At 38.1% G+C, this 13,530-nt stretch overlaps 1 protein-coding gene across 1 annotated transcript in view; it reads left to right on the top strand.

The window, feature by feature from the left end:
* The window catches only part of Nlg2 (Neuroligin 2), a 1,033,488-nt gene that overhangs the window by 835,812 nt on the left and 184,146 nt on the right, over positions 1-13,530 (top strand). Inside the window, exon 5 of the mRNA XM_083118258.1 lies at positions 5,225-5,413. Within this exon, the coding sequence (XP_082974384.1) occupies positions 5,225-5,413 (189 nt within the window). The remainder of the gene's footprint in view (positions 1-5,224; positions 5,414-13,530) is intronic.

The raw sequence follows: 13,530 nt of genomic DNA on the forward strand, positions 1-13,530 counted from the left end.
AGGGGGGGGGGCGGGAAGGTGCAATATGTGGGGGGCAACGACAGTTTACTTTCTCTTTGTACAAAAACCTGGGGTGGGAACTGCCCCCTCGCCCCCATTAATCGCCGCCACTGCCCACAATCATCTATTTCATTTTCATATATCACTCTGTATTGGTAAGGTGAGACTAAACTACATTCTTACATGGATATCTTTCCCTTGACGATCCATATTGATGACCCAAATACAAATTACGGTTACACACGTACTACTGGGCTACCGCTCGTTTTTGCTGTCCGAGCTTTATTCGTTCGAGCAAAGAAGCTCTCAATTCCTTACGCTATCTAGCGTTGCCCCTGCGAACTATTTGGCACTCGTGCGAAATCCTCTTTCTGCAGCATTCTAGTGCCTAAAAATGCTTAGTTTGACGATTAGTGCCTATTTTGTATAATATTGACTACAAGGTCTATTTCGGTTGTTATTACTCTGAAAGCTCATACAACCCTTATTCCTATCTATTCGTCCAAATACAAATTGAAAGAGAAGCTGTGTCTGTGGGCCACAGTTTGAGTAAGTGCCAATCACTCAATCTCTACCACTTCCACCACAAGAAAAATTAATAGCTATTTTAAGCGTTAATTTAAAGGGGATATTAAATATGTCTTAACCATGTCCTTAAAATTAAGGAAAACATAAATTTGTTTTAAAGTACTTTGATGTTTCAAATGGATAAAAATTAAGATCGAGTATTTGATGCACATTTCATTTTCTTTGTGCATCTACAGCGTCTCTCGAAAGTCTTAAGACAGCGACATTTTGAACTAGGCAACCCAACTTACACAAGGGATTGGTGGGTTGCGTGTTGAATTAGGCTAAATTTCAGGGTTGCCACATGCACAATAGATATTTATGAAATACGAGAAAGGAATAAAACCAAGCATTATTGTGTGAAACTATTAAAAAATATCAGCATTATACCAAAATGACAAAATTCTTTCTGAAAGAAAGAAAATCGATTTTCTAGTACTCTATCGCTGATGAGTCTACGCAAAGGAAAAGAGGAGAGAGGAAACGAAAGGGGACAAAGGGGAGGAGAAAGAAAAAGCGAAAGGAGAAGAGAAAAGGTAGAGGAGGGAAGATTTCGATTGATGCATTGATTGATTTGGTGTTTTAAGTACACTTTATGCACAGTAAGGCTAATCGGGACTGGACGTACAGTTTAAAGTGGGATCCGAACCACTATGTGCATCCACCAGGTATCGAACCCGGGACCCCTTGTTTATAACGCGGCGACGCTACCACTGCGCCATCTGGGAAACCGTAGAGGAGGGAAGAAAAGAGACTACACCAAAAGGATAGGAGAAGTAGTTAGAAGAAAGGAAAAATATTCGAGAAGAGACGAGGAAAATGGAGCAAAAAGGAGGAAAACGAGAGGAGATGAGACAATAGGAAGAGACGAGAAGAGGGGAATGGAGAGTAGAGTAAAGGAGAGAAAAAAAAGAACGCTGAGAAGAGGAGAAGAGTGCAGTGTAGTCGGAATGAAGACAGTAGAGAAGATATATTTGGATTCTTAATTACAATTTTGTCCTCCTCCTTGGCCGTGCCTTCTTAGGCGCTGTTCTATGGACTCAGACTGCGGGATGGAATGGGTTCGAGTCCGCCTTGGTTCAGTCTCTTGGTTCTCGGCATAGAACCGGTGACAATCCACCATTGTGAGAAAATTGGGGAGCTACGAGTGAGTAGCGTAATCCGGTCTCGAAAATCTACTATAACGGCTGGGAGTTCGACGTGCTGACCCCACGTCACCACATTACCGGTTGAAGATGACCACACCTCTAGGTAGGATTGTTGGAGGGAGACTGGCAGTCGGGAGGTCGGCCTAGGCTCTTCAAGGGCTGTCGAGTCACGGGTTATTATTTATTTACAATTTTAATATTAATACAACTTTCATTAATGTTAGGAGTGGAAAAAAGTGGGATGGATACAAGAAAAGGAGGGGAGACGATATGAGATAGAAGCAGAGGAGAAGGATGACAAGAAGGAGGACAGAAGAACAGAAGAGACTAACGACAAGAGGAGAGAAGAGGTAGTTGCAGAAAATATCGTCTCGGTGTCAAGGATTGATGCTTTGATCAAAATATCGACAAGAAACATTCAATAACATTTCAAAATGTATTAGGGAATGTATAAGATCAGTGAGAAATGCCTTTTGGTTGCGTTCAGGGCAAGATAATATCTTCCAAGTAAGATTTTCTATTTTAACTTTGATTATGCCACTAAAAACATGAATGTAATTTTCATATTTACAAAGAATTATCCAATTTTCTTCCACTTCTCAGTTCGTTGAAATGGAGATACGTCTAAAGCTTATTAAAAGTCTCTCCTCTCATCTCGTTTTCCTCTTCTCTTCTCCTCTTTGCTCCATTTTCCTCGTCTCTCCGCATATTTCTCCTTTCTTCTTACTACTTCTCCTATCCTTTTTGTTGTCTCTTTCCTTCCCTCCTCTACCTTTCATCTTCTCCTTTCGCTTTCTCTTTTCTCCTCTCCTTTGTCCCCTTTCGTTTCCTCTCTCCTTTTTTCCTTTGTGTAGACCCATCAGCGATGGAATACTAGAAAATCGATTTCATTCTTTCAGAAAGAATTTTGTCATTTGAGTATAATGCTGGTATTTTTTAATAGTTTCACACAATAATGCTTGGTTTTATTCCTTTCGCGTATTTCATAAATATCTATTGTGCATGTGGCAACCCTGAATTTGAGCCTAACTCTACACGCAACCCACCAATGCCTTGTGTAAGTTGGGTTGCCTAGTTTAAAATGTCGCTGTCCTAAGACTTTTGAGAGACGCTGTATATACATCTAGCGGGAAAATTATACACATGAACGTCCAGTTTTTCTACCTTATGTTAGAAATAAAGGTCTCTGAAATATACCCCAAAAAGGCATTTATCAAATTGTTTGAAATTGTAGTGAATATTTTAGTACTTTCCAAGGTTATGTTTAATGCCTATTTTGATCCCTTTTTATTTTATAATGGCTATTGAACTGCCTATTTTCACAATTTCATGAATATTTGACTGCCTATTTTAGAGGTTTCACTGCCTATAAATACACCCTCTACTCATGAATTAAGTATTTACAAATACGTACTACATATTTGTGATGAGGGTTGCCAGCTTATAAAGTTCTCTGAAACGCAAATACTTTTTTGACCTTGAGTGTACAAAGAAATATATTACAATTAACGTTTGTCTGCGGGAGAAAATTTCTTGTTTTCTTCTCCAACTTTCGCGGTTATTTCAGCGGAGGGGTACTAAACCGAAGAAAAATGTGGACACGAAATGGCAAATGAACTAATTACTTACAACGGTGCAAAAATTAAATTATTCTGAATTATCTTTCGCGGGAAATAAGAGAGCATCAACGTCCAACAGAACACGGGGAACTTTCTTTCAGTGAGACGCAGGGCTGCAATGAACGTCAGAAGCAGTGATATATGTGCATGCTGTGTTTGTAACAGCGCCACCTAACGTTGGCTCTAAAAGTAATACGAAGAACAAATGAAAATCTCAGTTAAAAGAAATGCTAATGATGCCGCTAGATGTCAGGCTAGAAAGTTATTGGTTTCCTTCTGAATTCAATAATCAGGATGATGTAATTTTCAACAAATTGAAATGAAAGAAATTAAATTCTGATTTAGCCGGAATTTATTTTAGAGGTAATGTATATATAATAATTGCTTAATGTTGATAAGGGAGTGTTATTAGTAAGTTCTTCGACAAGGATATAAAAATGTTAAAAATTTGAACTGTGGTAAGTAATCTTTTTTATATATTCTGTCTGTAAATGTCTGGAGCAAGGCTCAAGTATGAACAGATCTTGAATCTGTGTAATTTGATCTAGCATCCCAATAATGGAAATTTTGTTTACACCAGTAGCGGCGCGTTCCAGTCGACGCCCCACAGCACTTTTGGTTGCGCGTGTCAGTCGTTTGGCACCAAGTACACACTACGCTGTACCTAATTAGTGTTGGCGTGTTTCAATCGCAGCCGCAAGGGAGGAGATTAGTATAATTCCCAAAGCTTAAGGAAAAAGCTGGAAATAGGATAAAGGAATTCCTAAATCGTAGAAAAAGAGCGGAAATAGAAGGAAGTCCAGATCCAGAAAAAAGCATTAAGAAGGAAGTCCAGATCCATATCGTCCAGTAAGAAGGAAGTCCAGATAGAAGAATATACAAATCAAGAAATGAAATAATAAAGATATATAAAGATAAACTTGATTGTAAACAAGAATTACAGAAGAACGTAGCTTACCATGTAAATATTCTTATTCCATGTATCCTGTGTTTAAATAATATATGCGTTTAAACGTCTGCATTGGAAGGAATCCTGCCTGATTTCGTTGTCTACAAAGAACCCTAACCTGTAGATATTCTAGCTGAGGTTTAAAATTAAGATTTATGTACCTTTGCACAAATGGAGGTAGCATAATTAACAGGACTCGACCTCTCGGCCAAGGAACACGTGAGAGCGAAAGTGAATGATGGAAATACCCGAGTGAAGTTTCCAGCCGTTTGCAGCCGCGCGCACTGCTTTGCTCCGCTTGGTGGCTTCCTTTCTTCTCTACCATTGATCCGCACATTCTCTCGAGACAGAGTACTTGACTCCTGATAACAGCACATAGCCAGCGGGTGGGGTCTCGATTGGCTGAAGTCCAGCTCCCCGAAATCCTACAATTGTCTAATTTAAATAATTTGTGTTGTAATTAATTTTACTTCCTTAGCAGAATTAAACATACTGTATATTAAGTTGTAATCTACTGAGAAAATTATATTCAGGGCTTCCACCACCCTACTTTTTCGCCTTTAGATGGTGGCTGGTGATAATGTATGCCCTCCCCCTCCGAAATAAAATTCTGGCTACGGGTTGATAAATTAGCAATGGATGTTGAGAGTGCATAAAAGACTTTGGATTAATTTTATATTAAATATAATGTATATATCTTTTAAGATCGTAGAAACTAACATATGGCAATAATATTAATAATAATACACCATCGGCTGAAATGTGCAATCTCGTTTGCCCCTTCCACTTCTAAACTAATATTTGTAAGTCTGGTAGCGGAGGCCGAATTAAGAAGAATGTACTTTTTTTTCCAGTAGAATTGTAACAGATAACATTCGATAGCCCTGTACATTGATGAATGCATGTACAATTTCATTGAATGCCTTTTACTTTCTTTGCAGGTTTCCTGAAAACGGGATCGAAGGGGAGTACTCAAGGCAACTACGGACTCCTGGACTTGATAGCGGGACTTCACTGGCTTAGGGAAAACATCCCAGCTTTTGGAGGGGATCCTGATCGTGTTACTCTCATGGGTCACGGGACAGGAGCGTCTCTTGTGAACTTTTTGTCCATCTCACCTGTAGCAAAAGGTAGGTGACGCAATGTTATCACTTTTAAGAACGTGTTGTATTATGTACATAATACTCGCTCAAGGTCATTCAAATGGTCACCGAGGAATACAGATTTAAATAGTGTGCGCATTAGTGCTTTAGAGATAGCACTGCCAGATTCAGGTGTGAACAGAATGCAAATACTCCCAGGACAGGTGGGTACGTGGCACAATACAATCACTGTTTATGTTCATTTCGTTTTATGTATATGATTTTCGCTCATAGTCCTTCAAATGGCCAACCAGATCTACTGATTTAAATAGCGTGCAAATTAAACTTAGTGCTTTGGGGGTACCACTGCTAGATTGAGTTGTGAGCAGAAATGCTTTTACCGTAGTGAAACTGCTTGACATGGATCATGATACTTGTCGCGATAGCGATGAGTCTAACATCATATATGTGATTAATTTGTTAAACATTTTCGTATATTCCAACAGGGATTTAACAAAAATACCACCATCACTACTACTATTTCTTGACAATTTAGCACCAGTTGTGCATTTATTTCAATATCGTTGGATTGGGCACTGCTTCTAAAAATATGCAAGATGACATGAATTTATCTCCACGTTGAAAGTGGAAGCTGTTTTCTAAGGCGATTATTAAGCTAAGCGCGATGTTTGAAAAATATGATCAATAAATATTTACAGAATCCCATGTATTCCTTATTGGAAATCAATTTCAACTCCAAGTTACGGCTAAACAAATTGGAGTTTCGACTTTTCCTGCGACTAAGACATTGTTAAACTTGTCCCTTTTCCGTTCATGTATTGGTCTAGGAATTAATTCGTGCGCCTGGACAAGAGATGGCGTAACGAGCGTATCGTCCCACAGTTCCGTGTATCCACACATGCGTTGAAAACTCCTGTCAGCGCTCATCGTTCGTAGTATAGGGCAGTTGATTGACGCGTCAACAACAGCATTTTGTAGTCAACTGAACATGGCGCAGTTCGTGCCAGATAAAATGTTTTTGCGGGGTGTTCTGCTTCATTACTTTAACATGCAGAAAAGTGCTACCGAAAGTCATCGTATTTTGGTGGAAGTGTATGGTGACCATGCGCTAGCTGAGCGAACGTGTCAGAAGTGGTTTGCACGGTTTAGAAGTGGTGATTTCGGCCTGGAAGACCAAGAGCGACCTGGACAGCCAAATAAATTTGAAGACGAAGAATTGAGAGCATTGCTCGATCAGGATTCGTGTCAAACGCAGGAAGAACTTGCAGAAGCATTAGGCGTTGATCAAACAACAGTTTCCAAACGCCTCAAAGCCATGGGAATGATTCAAAAGATGTCACATTGGGTTCCACATGAATTGAAAGACAGAGACGTTGAAAGACGAAAAACCATTTGCGAATTGCTGCTTCAAAGACAGAAAAGAAAGGGGTTTTTGCATCGCATTGTTACTGGCGATGAGAAGTGGATCCATTACGAGAACCCGAAATGAAAAAAGGCCTGGGTGAAGCCAGGTGAACCAGGTCCATCACAACCGAAACGAGATATTCACTGTGCAAAGGTTATGCTGTGCATATGGTGGGATATGAAAGGTGTGGTGTACTATGAGCTGCTGCAACCGGGTGAAACTATTAATAGAGAACGTTATCGACGACAATTAGTGCGTTTGAAGCAAGCTCTGGCCAGGAAACAACCAGAATGGGAGAACAGATATGATAAACTTATTTTTCAACATGATAACGCTCGCCCACATGTCGCAAAACCGGTCAAAACCTATTTAGAAAATGTCGGATGGGAAGTTTTACCCCACCCGCCGTATTCACCAGACGTTGCTCCTTCGGACTACTACTTGTTCGATTGCATGAATAACGATTTGATTGGACAGCGGTTCACTTCTTCAGAAGATATCGAAAAATGGGTCTCTGACTGGATCGCTTCAAAGGATGAGGACTTCTTTCGCCACGGAATCCGTAACTTGCCTGACAGATGGGCGAAAGTGGTGGGTCGCGATAGACATTTTTTTTTTCTTAAGGTATTTATGTATTTTGTGTTTGAACTACAGCTTCAATGTGTGCGTAACAACCGCACGAATTAATTCCTAGACCAATACTTTTCTACGTCATTGGATGTTTGATATTCCAGAGAGAACAAACAAAATAAAGCTACCATAAGCGTCATTCATTTCTCCTTGCCTCCTACGGCCATCCTGGCAGTGTTGCCAAACCTGATGTGCATAAAAGAGCTAAATTTCACCTTGAATTGAGCTAAAGTTGACTTTCAAGGAGCTAGATTTACGAAGGCTGGATAAAGTGCCTCCTAGGATAATTTTAGTTATCAAGAGGTCGGAGGCCATGTTATTTCCATTAACTTTAAAGTGACAACAATTTTTTCTTAGTTTTGACCGTCTAGATCTGGCGGCATCACCTATCCCAATGGTCGTATGAAATGAAGGATTCCCAGATAACAATTTTGTCATCTTCACATCAGCCACGGCGCAATATACAAGTAGCTGGGGAGGTAAGAGGGGGTGGGGCGACGTAGCCAATATAACAATATCACGTCATGTGCAAAATGTATACTCATGGCAAAAGTTGGTCTGTGTGGGCTAGAGCCAGTGATGGAATCATAGGGAGAAAGGGGGGGGGGCACAATTCACAGCCAAACGAGTGCACAAAAGAGCGAGATCTGGCTCCAAAAGAGCTAAGTTGGCAACAGTGCTCCCCAGCTGCATCAGAGAGAAGGATCTCGGGGAAATTGTCACTCTTCCCCTTAAGCAAAAAATTGGGCACAAAGGGTAAATTTTGTCACTAAGAAAGTGAAATTGGGCCCATAGGTGGTGGCAACAGTGCTTCGGAGAGCAGTAGGATTCGTAAATAGGCTTAACATCCTGTGCAGATGTATTGGTTACCTAGCTTGACAAAGCTTTTCGACTAAGATCAGTTGTTGGTTCCGGTCAGATTATTACCGATCTGCAGTTATTGTTGAGCTTTGATCTTTATCTATTTTGATTAATAAACTGATTTGTAAAATATAATGATTTAAAACGATCGATATCGGAAAGTATAGATTAAATTTTATTTACCGATAAAGGTCTATAGTTTTCAGACATTTTTGGTTGTTCGCGGGGTCCACAAAAATGGCGCACTACCTTTTCGCAGAGACTAATTACCCTGGAAGTTAAGCAAAATTCCAAGTTTTCATTGATTCTGTTCCAATATTCTGCACTAAACTGTATTTTATGAGTACATAAAAGGTTTTTTTAATATATATTCTGATTTAACATCGAATATTTTAAAGCAAAACTGTGGTGAATTTATGCTTATAATTGGAGTGAAATGTTCACACACTAATTTTAATCAATATTTTTGGACAATGTTTTATTGTTACAATTTTCAAGCACAGTTATCGCTATTGGTAGAAATCGGTAAGAATATCGATATAGTATCGGTTCAACGTGGTATCGGTTTAGGCCAATTCAAAACTTGTAAAACAGTAAATTGCTGCCGACCCCTGTGGCGGAATGGTTAGCACAGCTCACTACGACGTCAGTGGTCTCGGGTTCGAATCCCGGGCCGACCATGAGTGTTCTTTGTAAGTGTCCATTCATCAATTTCATCATGTCATCACTCATTCTCATCTTCACGATAAGTCAAAAGTGGCAGAAAAGCGAAGTAAAATAAACCAAATCAATCAATTAACAGTCCGATTTGGGCGAAACTTGGGGCATTTTAAAGATGAAAAATTCTTATTTCCGCTACATGTAGAGGAGAAGGTCTAAATATGGGCGAAGGTTCAAATATGGGTTTTGGAGTTATAAGCGCTCCCGGGTGCTGCAGCCTGGTAGAGGCTATTGGAACTGGTTTTCTGTCAAGGACAAAGGTTGCGGCGCCAATTTGCAAGAGAAAGTGGTGGTTAGTTTCGGCCTTGGACGCTGTTACAGAATTGCGACCCCCGAAAACTTTTTGCAGTTATGTTTTAACTCAGCGTTTTGTGAATTATCATCTGCTTTGAATAGGTTATGATATTAGCGGTACATAAAACAAATGTGGACTTCTATAATGCCATGATTTGTTTGTGAAATATGTAGTACCACAGAGAGCGAAAATGAATTGAAGAAGAAAAATAGCGTGATGGTCTAAATATGGGCTATGACATGAGATCTAATGTTGAGATCACATTTTCAACAAATATTTGGATGTTTTTCTTAATTTCGATCTTTCCCATTTCATGTGATTTTCAAAGCAACAGATTATTTATAAATATGAATTTCATAATGTTTTAGCGATAAATGACTGTTTTTAAAATTTTAATTGCTTTTTGTGATATTGCCACTAGTAGCCCATATTTAGAACACAATTTTGAAATACATCATTTTGCCATTTTTTGGAAATTGCTTTTTTTAAAAAAATGAGATTTTATATACTTTAGCACGCTATTACATTTAAGTATATATTTCATAGATATGCATTTTAATAGCAGGTGCTTCATATATTATTTATTTTCCTCCGAAAATGACAACATAAAAGGGGGGCCTATATTTAGACCTTTTCCTATAATAATTGTGTATGAACTCAGTATTAATATCAAAAATAATATGAAAGTGAATCAAACGTAATATCCAGAAAGAAAACAAATTATAGCACATTTCTTCGAATTATGCTCAGGTCCTCATAGCTTTACTGGTTCAGGGAATTTTGTTTCCCCTTGGAGGACTATAATGCTTCGGATATTACTGGAAACTGTAGTCCCAGTCCCCAATAGAATATTTGTGCATGTAACTGTTACATTAAATTAATTACTTGATGTATAGCCTAATATATCCGCTACTTGCATGTATCCTGTTGCGACCGAGTTGAAAATTGGCTAGTACTTGGTTGCTTGGGCATGATTTCGTTTCCATTGTTGGCAACCCTGCTCTCAAGATCACATGGAATGCTCCTTCGAATTCGTATGTCAGTTGTTTCCTTTTCGTATGTCAAGTTGGCCCCCCAAGTGAATGGGCTAGATGAAAACAATATTGGGCCAGAATCTACACTTAATGGGCTAAATGGGCTAACAATTATTTCTGATTGGGTTAACTCCGTTTACGAGATATTCGGATTCAAAAAATGGGGGGCCAACTTGACGCCAGCCCCCCAAATGAATGGGCTAGCAAAACTAATCATTGGGCTAGATTCTCTGTTGAATACAAAGAATGGGCTAACAAGAAATTTTGATTGGGCTAACACGGTTTCCGAGATATGCGGTTTCAAAAAATGGCGGCCAACTTCAGCCCAGCGCAACAAAACGAATGGGCTAACAAAACCTATTATTTGGCTGGAATCTCTATGGAGTGGACGCATTGGCACAACAATTAATTTTGATTGGGCTAACACCGTTTACGAGCTACACGGTTTCAAAAATTGGGCGCAAGGCGTCAAGTTGGCCCCCCAAATGAATGGGCTAGCAAAACTAACCAATGGGCTAGATTCTCTGTTGAATACAAGGAATGGGCTAACAAGAAATTTTGATTGGGCTAACACGGTTTCCGAGATATACGGTTTCAAAAAATGGCGGCCAACTTCAGCCCAGCGCAACAAAACGAAAGGGCTAACAAAACCTATTATTGGGCTGGAATCTCTATGGAGTGGACGCATTATAATGAAATTCATAAATATGAAGCATGAGGAATCATAAAACGAGTCACAATTAACGTATATGCCTTAATTGTTGTGTACAGATAAGCAACTTTTGCCTTAAATCACCGATTATTTCCAAAAATTTTGAGTCCATAAACCTATACATTGGGATTGATTAGAACGTGTCAGTTAGAAACAATAATAGGAAACAGGACACAAAATTAAATTCTTTATCATCTACAATAATCTGCTAATAAGTATAACTTTTGTGCTAGATTCCCCACGAAATACACTACAATCATAATGCGTGTACGTTAATAGTTTATCTCTCCAAGATATCCATCTATGGAAAACCTGAAATAAATCGATTAGGTAGCAGACAATGTCGACTGTAATAAAACAATGTGATATCCAAAGAGAATATTTGGATGGATTGCGAACGGTCTCATCTACATATACATTCATGGGGATTAATTGGAACGTCACGGTTGCTCCATAAGACACAGGGGAAATGTGTATGCAAGGAAAAAACATTTGAGGAAGCAGCCGACAAAATTTTATTTCTTATCTGCCACAACAATGTGTTGACAAAGATAAATATTGGGCTAGATTAAATATAATTGATTATTTAGTCTTAATATAAAATTACGATTTCAGTTTAGCAATTTTTAAATTGAAATACATATTTGAGATCATATTAGCGTTTTCCTTTCCTTTTCCTTCTGTAATGCATCAGTGATTATAATGAAGATTACTGTAGCTGCATTAATTTGTTTTTAGTATTAAAGCTAAGGTACGTTACTGCTTTCTTGTAATAATAATCCCTGAAAGAAATGGCCATGATACATTTCAAAGAAACCAGACATTTTCAAGAAAGTGTTTAAATATTTGATGTCAGTAGGTAAAATTATTGTATTTCTAGATAATAGGTTTATAAGTTAGGAATTACACATTTCATATTTTAATATGTACGTGTGTGTGTGTGTGTGTGTGTGTGTGTGTGTGTGTGTGTGTGTGTGTGTGTGTGTGTGTGTGTGTGTGTGTGTGTGTGTGTGTGTGGATTCCCAATGCAATTTTATTTTGGATACTTCTTCTAATGTTATGCAGAACTAATGTTTTCAAGGTAAAAAATGAAGATTCAAAAACTTTTGCATGTAGAGAGTTTTAAAAATATATTAATGTATACAAGTTCCAGACGTAATACACATATTTTATAAAAGAAGGTGTAGAGTGTAGTGTAAACAGACGATCCGCAACAATTTACGTAATTGTCTATTAGATGCAACATTAATGTTACCTGGCAAAAGCCCTCGAACATGCTCTGTTTTTCTATATGTGTTAATCCTATTTCGTTGTTTACATGAAGTAAATAAGTGTTCCTAACATATTCTATTTAGGGAAGAAATGTAGATGACGTATCCCATGAAAATAAACACATTGTAGCTGTTGATTCTGTTAAATTTATTATAAAAAATAAATAAGTGGAAGTTACTCTCTTCGATTTTGTTTCAAACGTGGACCTTTTGTAGGTAAGGATCTTAAAAATGACGAAAATCTTATTCATGTGAGATAAATAATGTATGCTGAACTGAAATATCACATTTTTATATATACAAATATAGTGTTCACAAGGATGTTAAAATGCTGATTACAGAACAGAATGGTTCTACTCCTATGATCTTTCTCTGTTTTCTTTTGTCCATTGGGTGGACTGAAATTGATCTCTCCCTTTACGGAAACCATCTTATAAGGCTGAACATTCCATACACCGTATGGTAAAATTATGCAGTTACAAGCGTTGAGTATTTATGGCAATTGTGGTGCATTAGGTGGTGAATCTAGCCCAATATTTATCTTTGTCAACACATTGTTGTGGCAGATAAGAAATAAAATTTTGTCGGCTGCTTCCTCAAATGTTTTTTCCTTGCATACACATTTCCCCTGTGTCTTATGGAGCAACCGTGACGTTCCAATTAATCCCCATGAATGTATATGTAGATGAGACCGTTCGCAATCCATCCAAATATTCTCTTTGGATATCACATTGTTTTATTACAGTCGACATTGTCTGCTACCTAATCGATTTATTTCAGGTTTTCCATAGATGGATATCTTGGAGAGATAAACTATTAACGTACACGCATTATGATTGTAGTGTATTTCGTGGGGAATCTAGCACAAAAGTTATACTTATTAGCAGATTATTGTAGATGATAAAGAATTTAATTTTGTGTCCTGTTTCCTATTATTGTTTCTAACTGACACGTTCTAATCAATCCCAATGTATAGGTTTATGGACTCAAAATGTTTTGGAAATAATCGGTAATTTAAGGCAAAAGTTGCTTATCTGTATACAACAATTAAGGCATATACGTTAATTGTGACTCGTTTTATGATTCCTCATGCTTCATATTGATGAATTTCATTATAACACTTATTTGCTAAATTTACTATACCAAATTCATTGAAAAATGTTCATTACCGAACATTTTATTCCAATTGAAAGTTATTCTATGTTGTGTGCTGCCA

The sequence above is a fragment of the Lepisma saccharinum genome, chromosome 3 (genome assembly GCF_977018435.1).
Source record: "Lepisma saccharinum chromosome 3, izLepSacc3.1, whole genome shotgun sequence".
NCBI lineage: Eukaryota > Metazoa > Arthropoda > Insecta > Zygentoma > Lepismatidae > Lepisma > Lepisma saccharinum.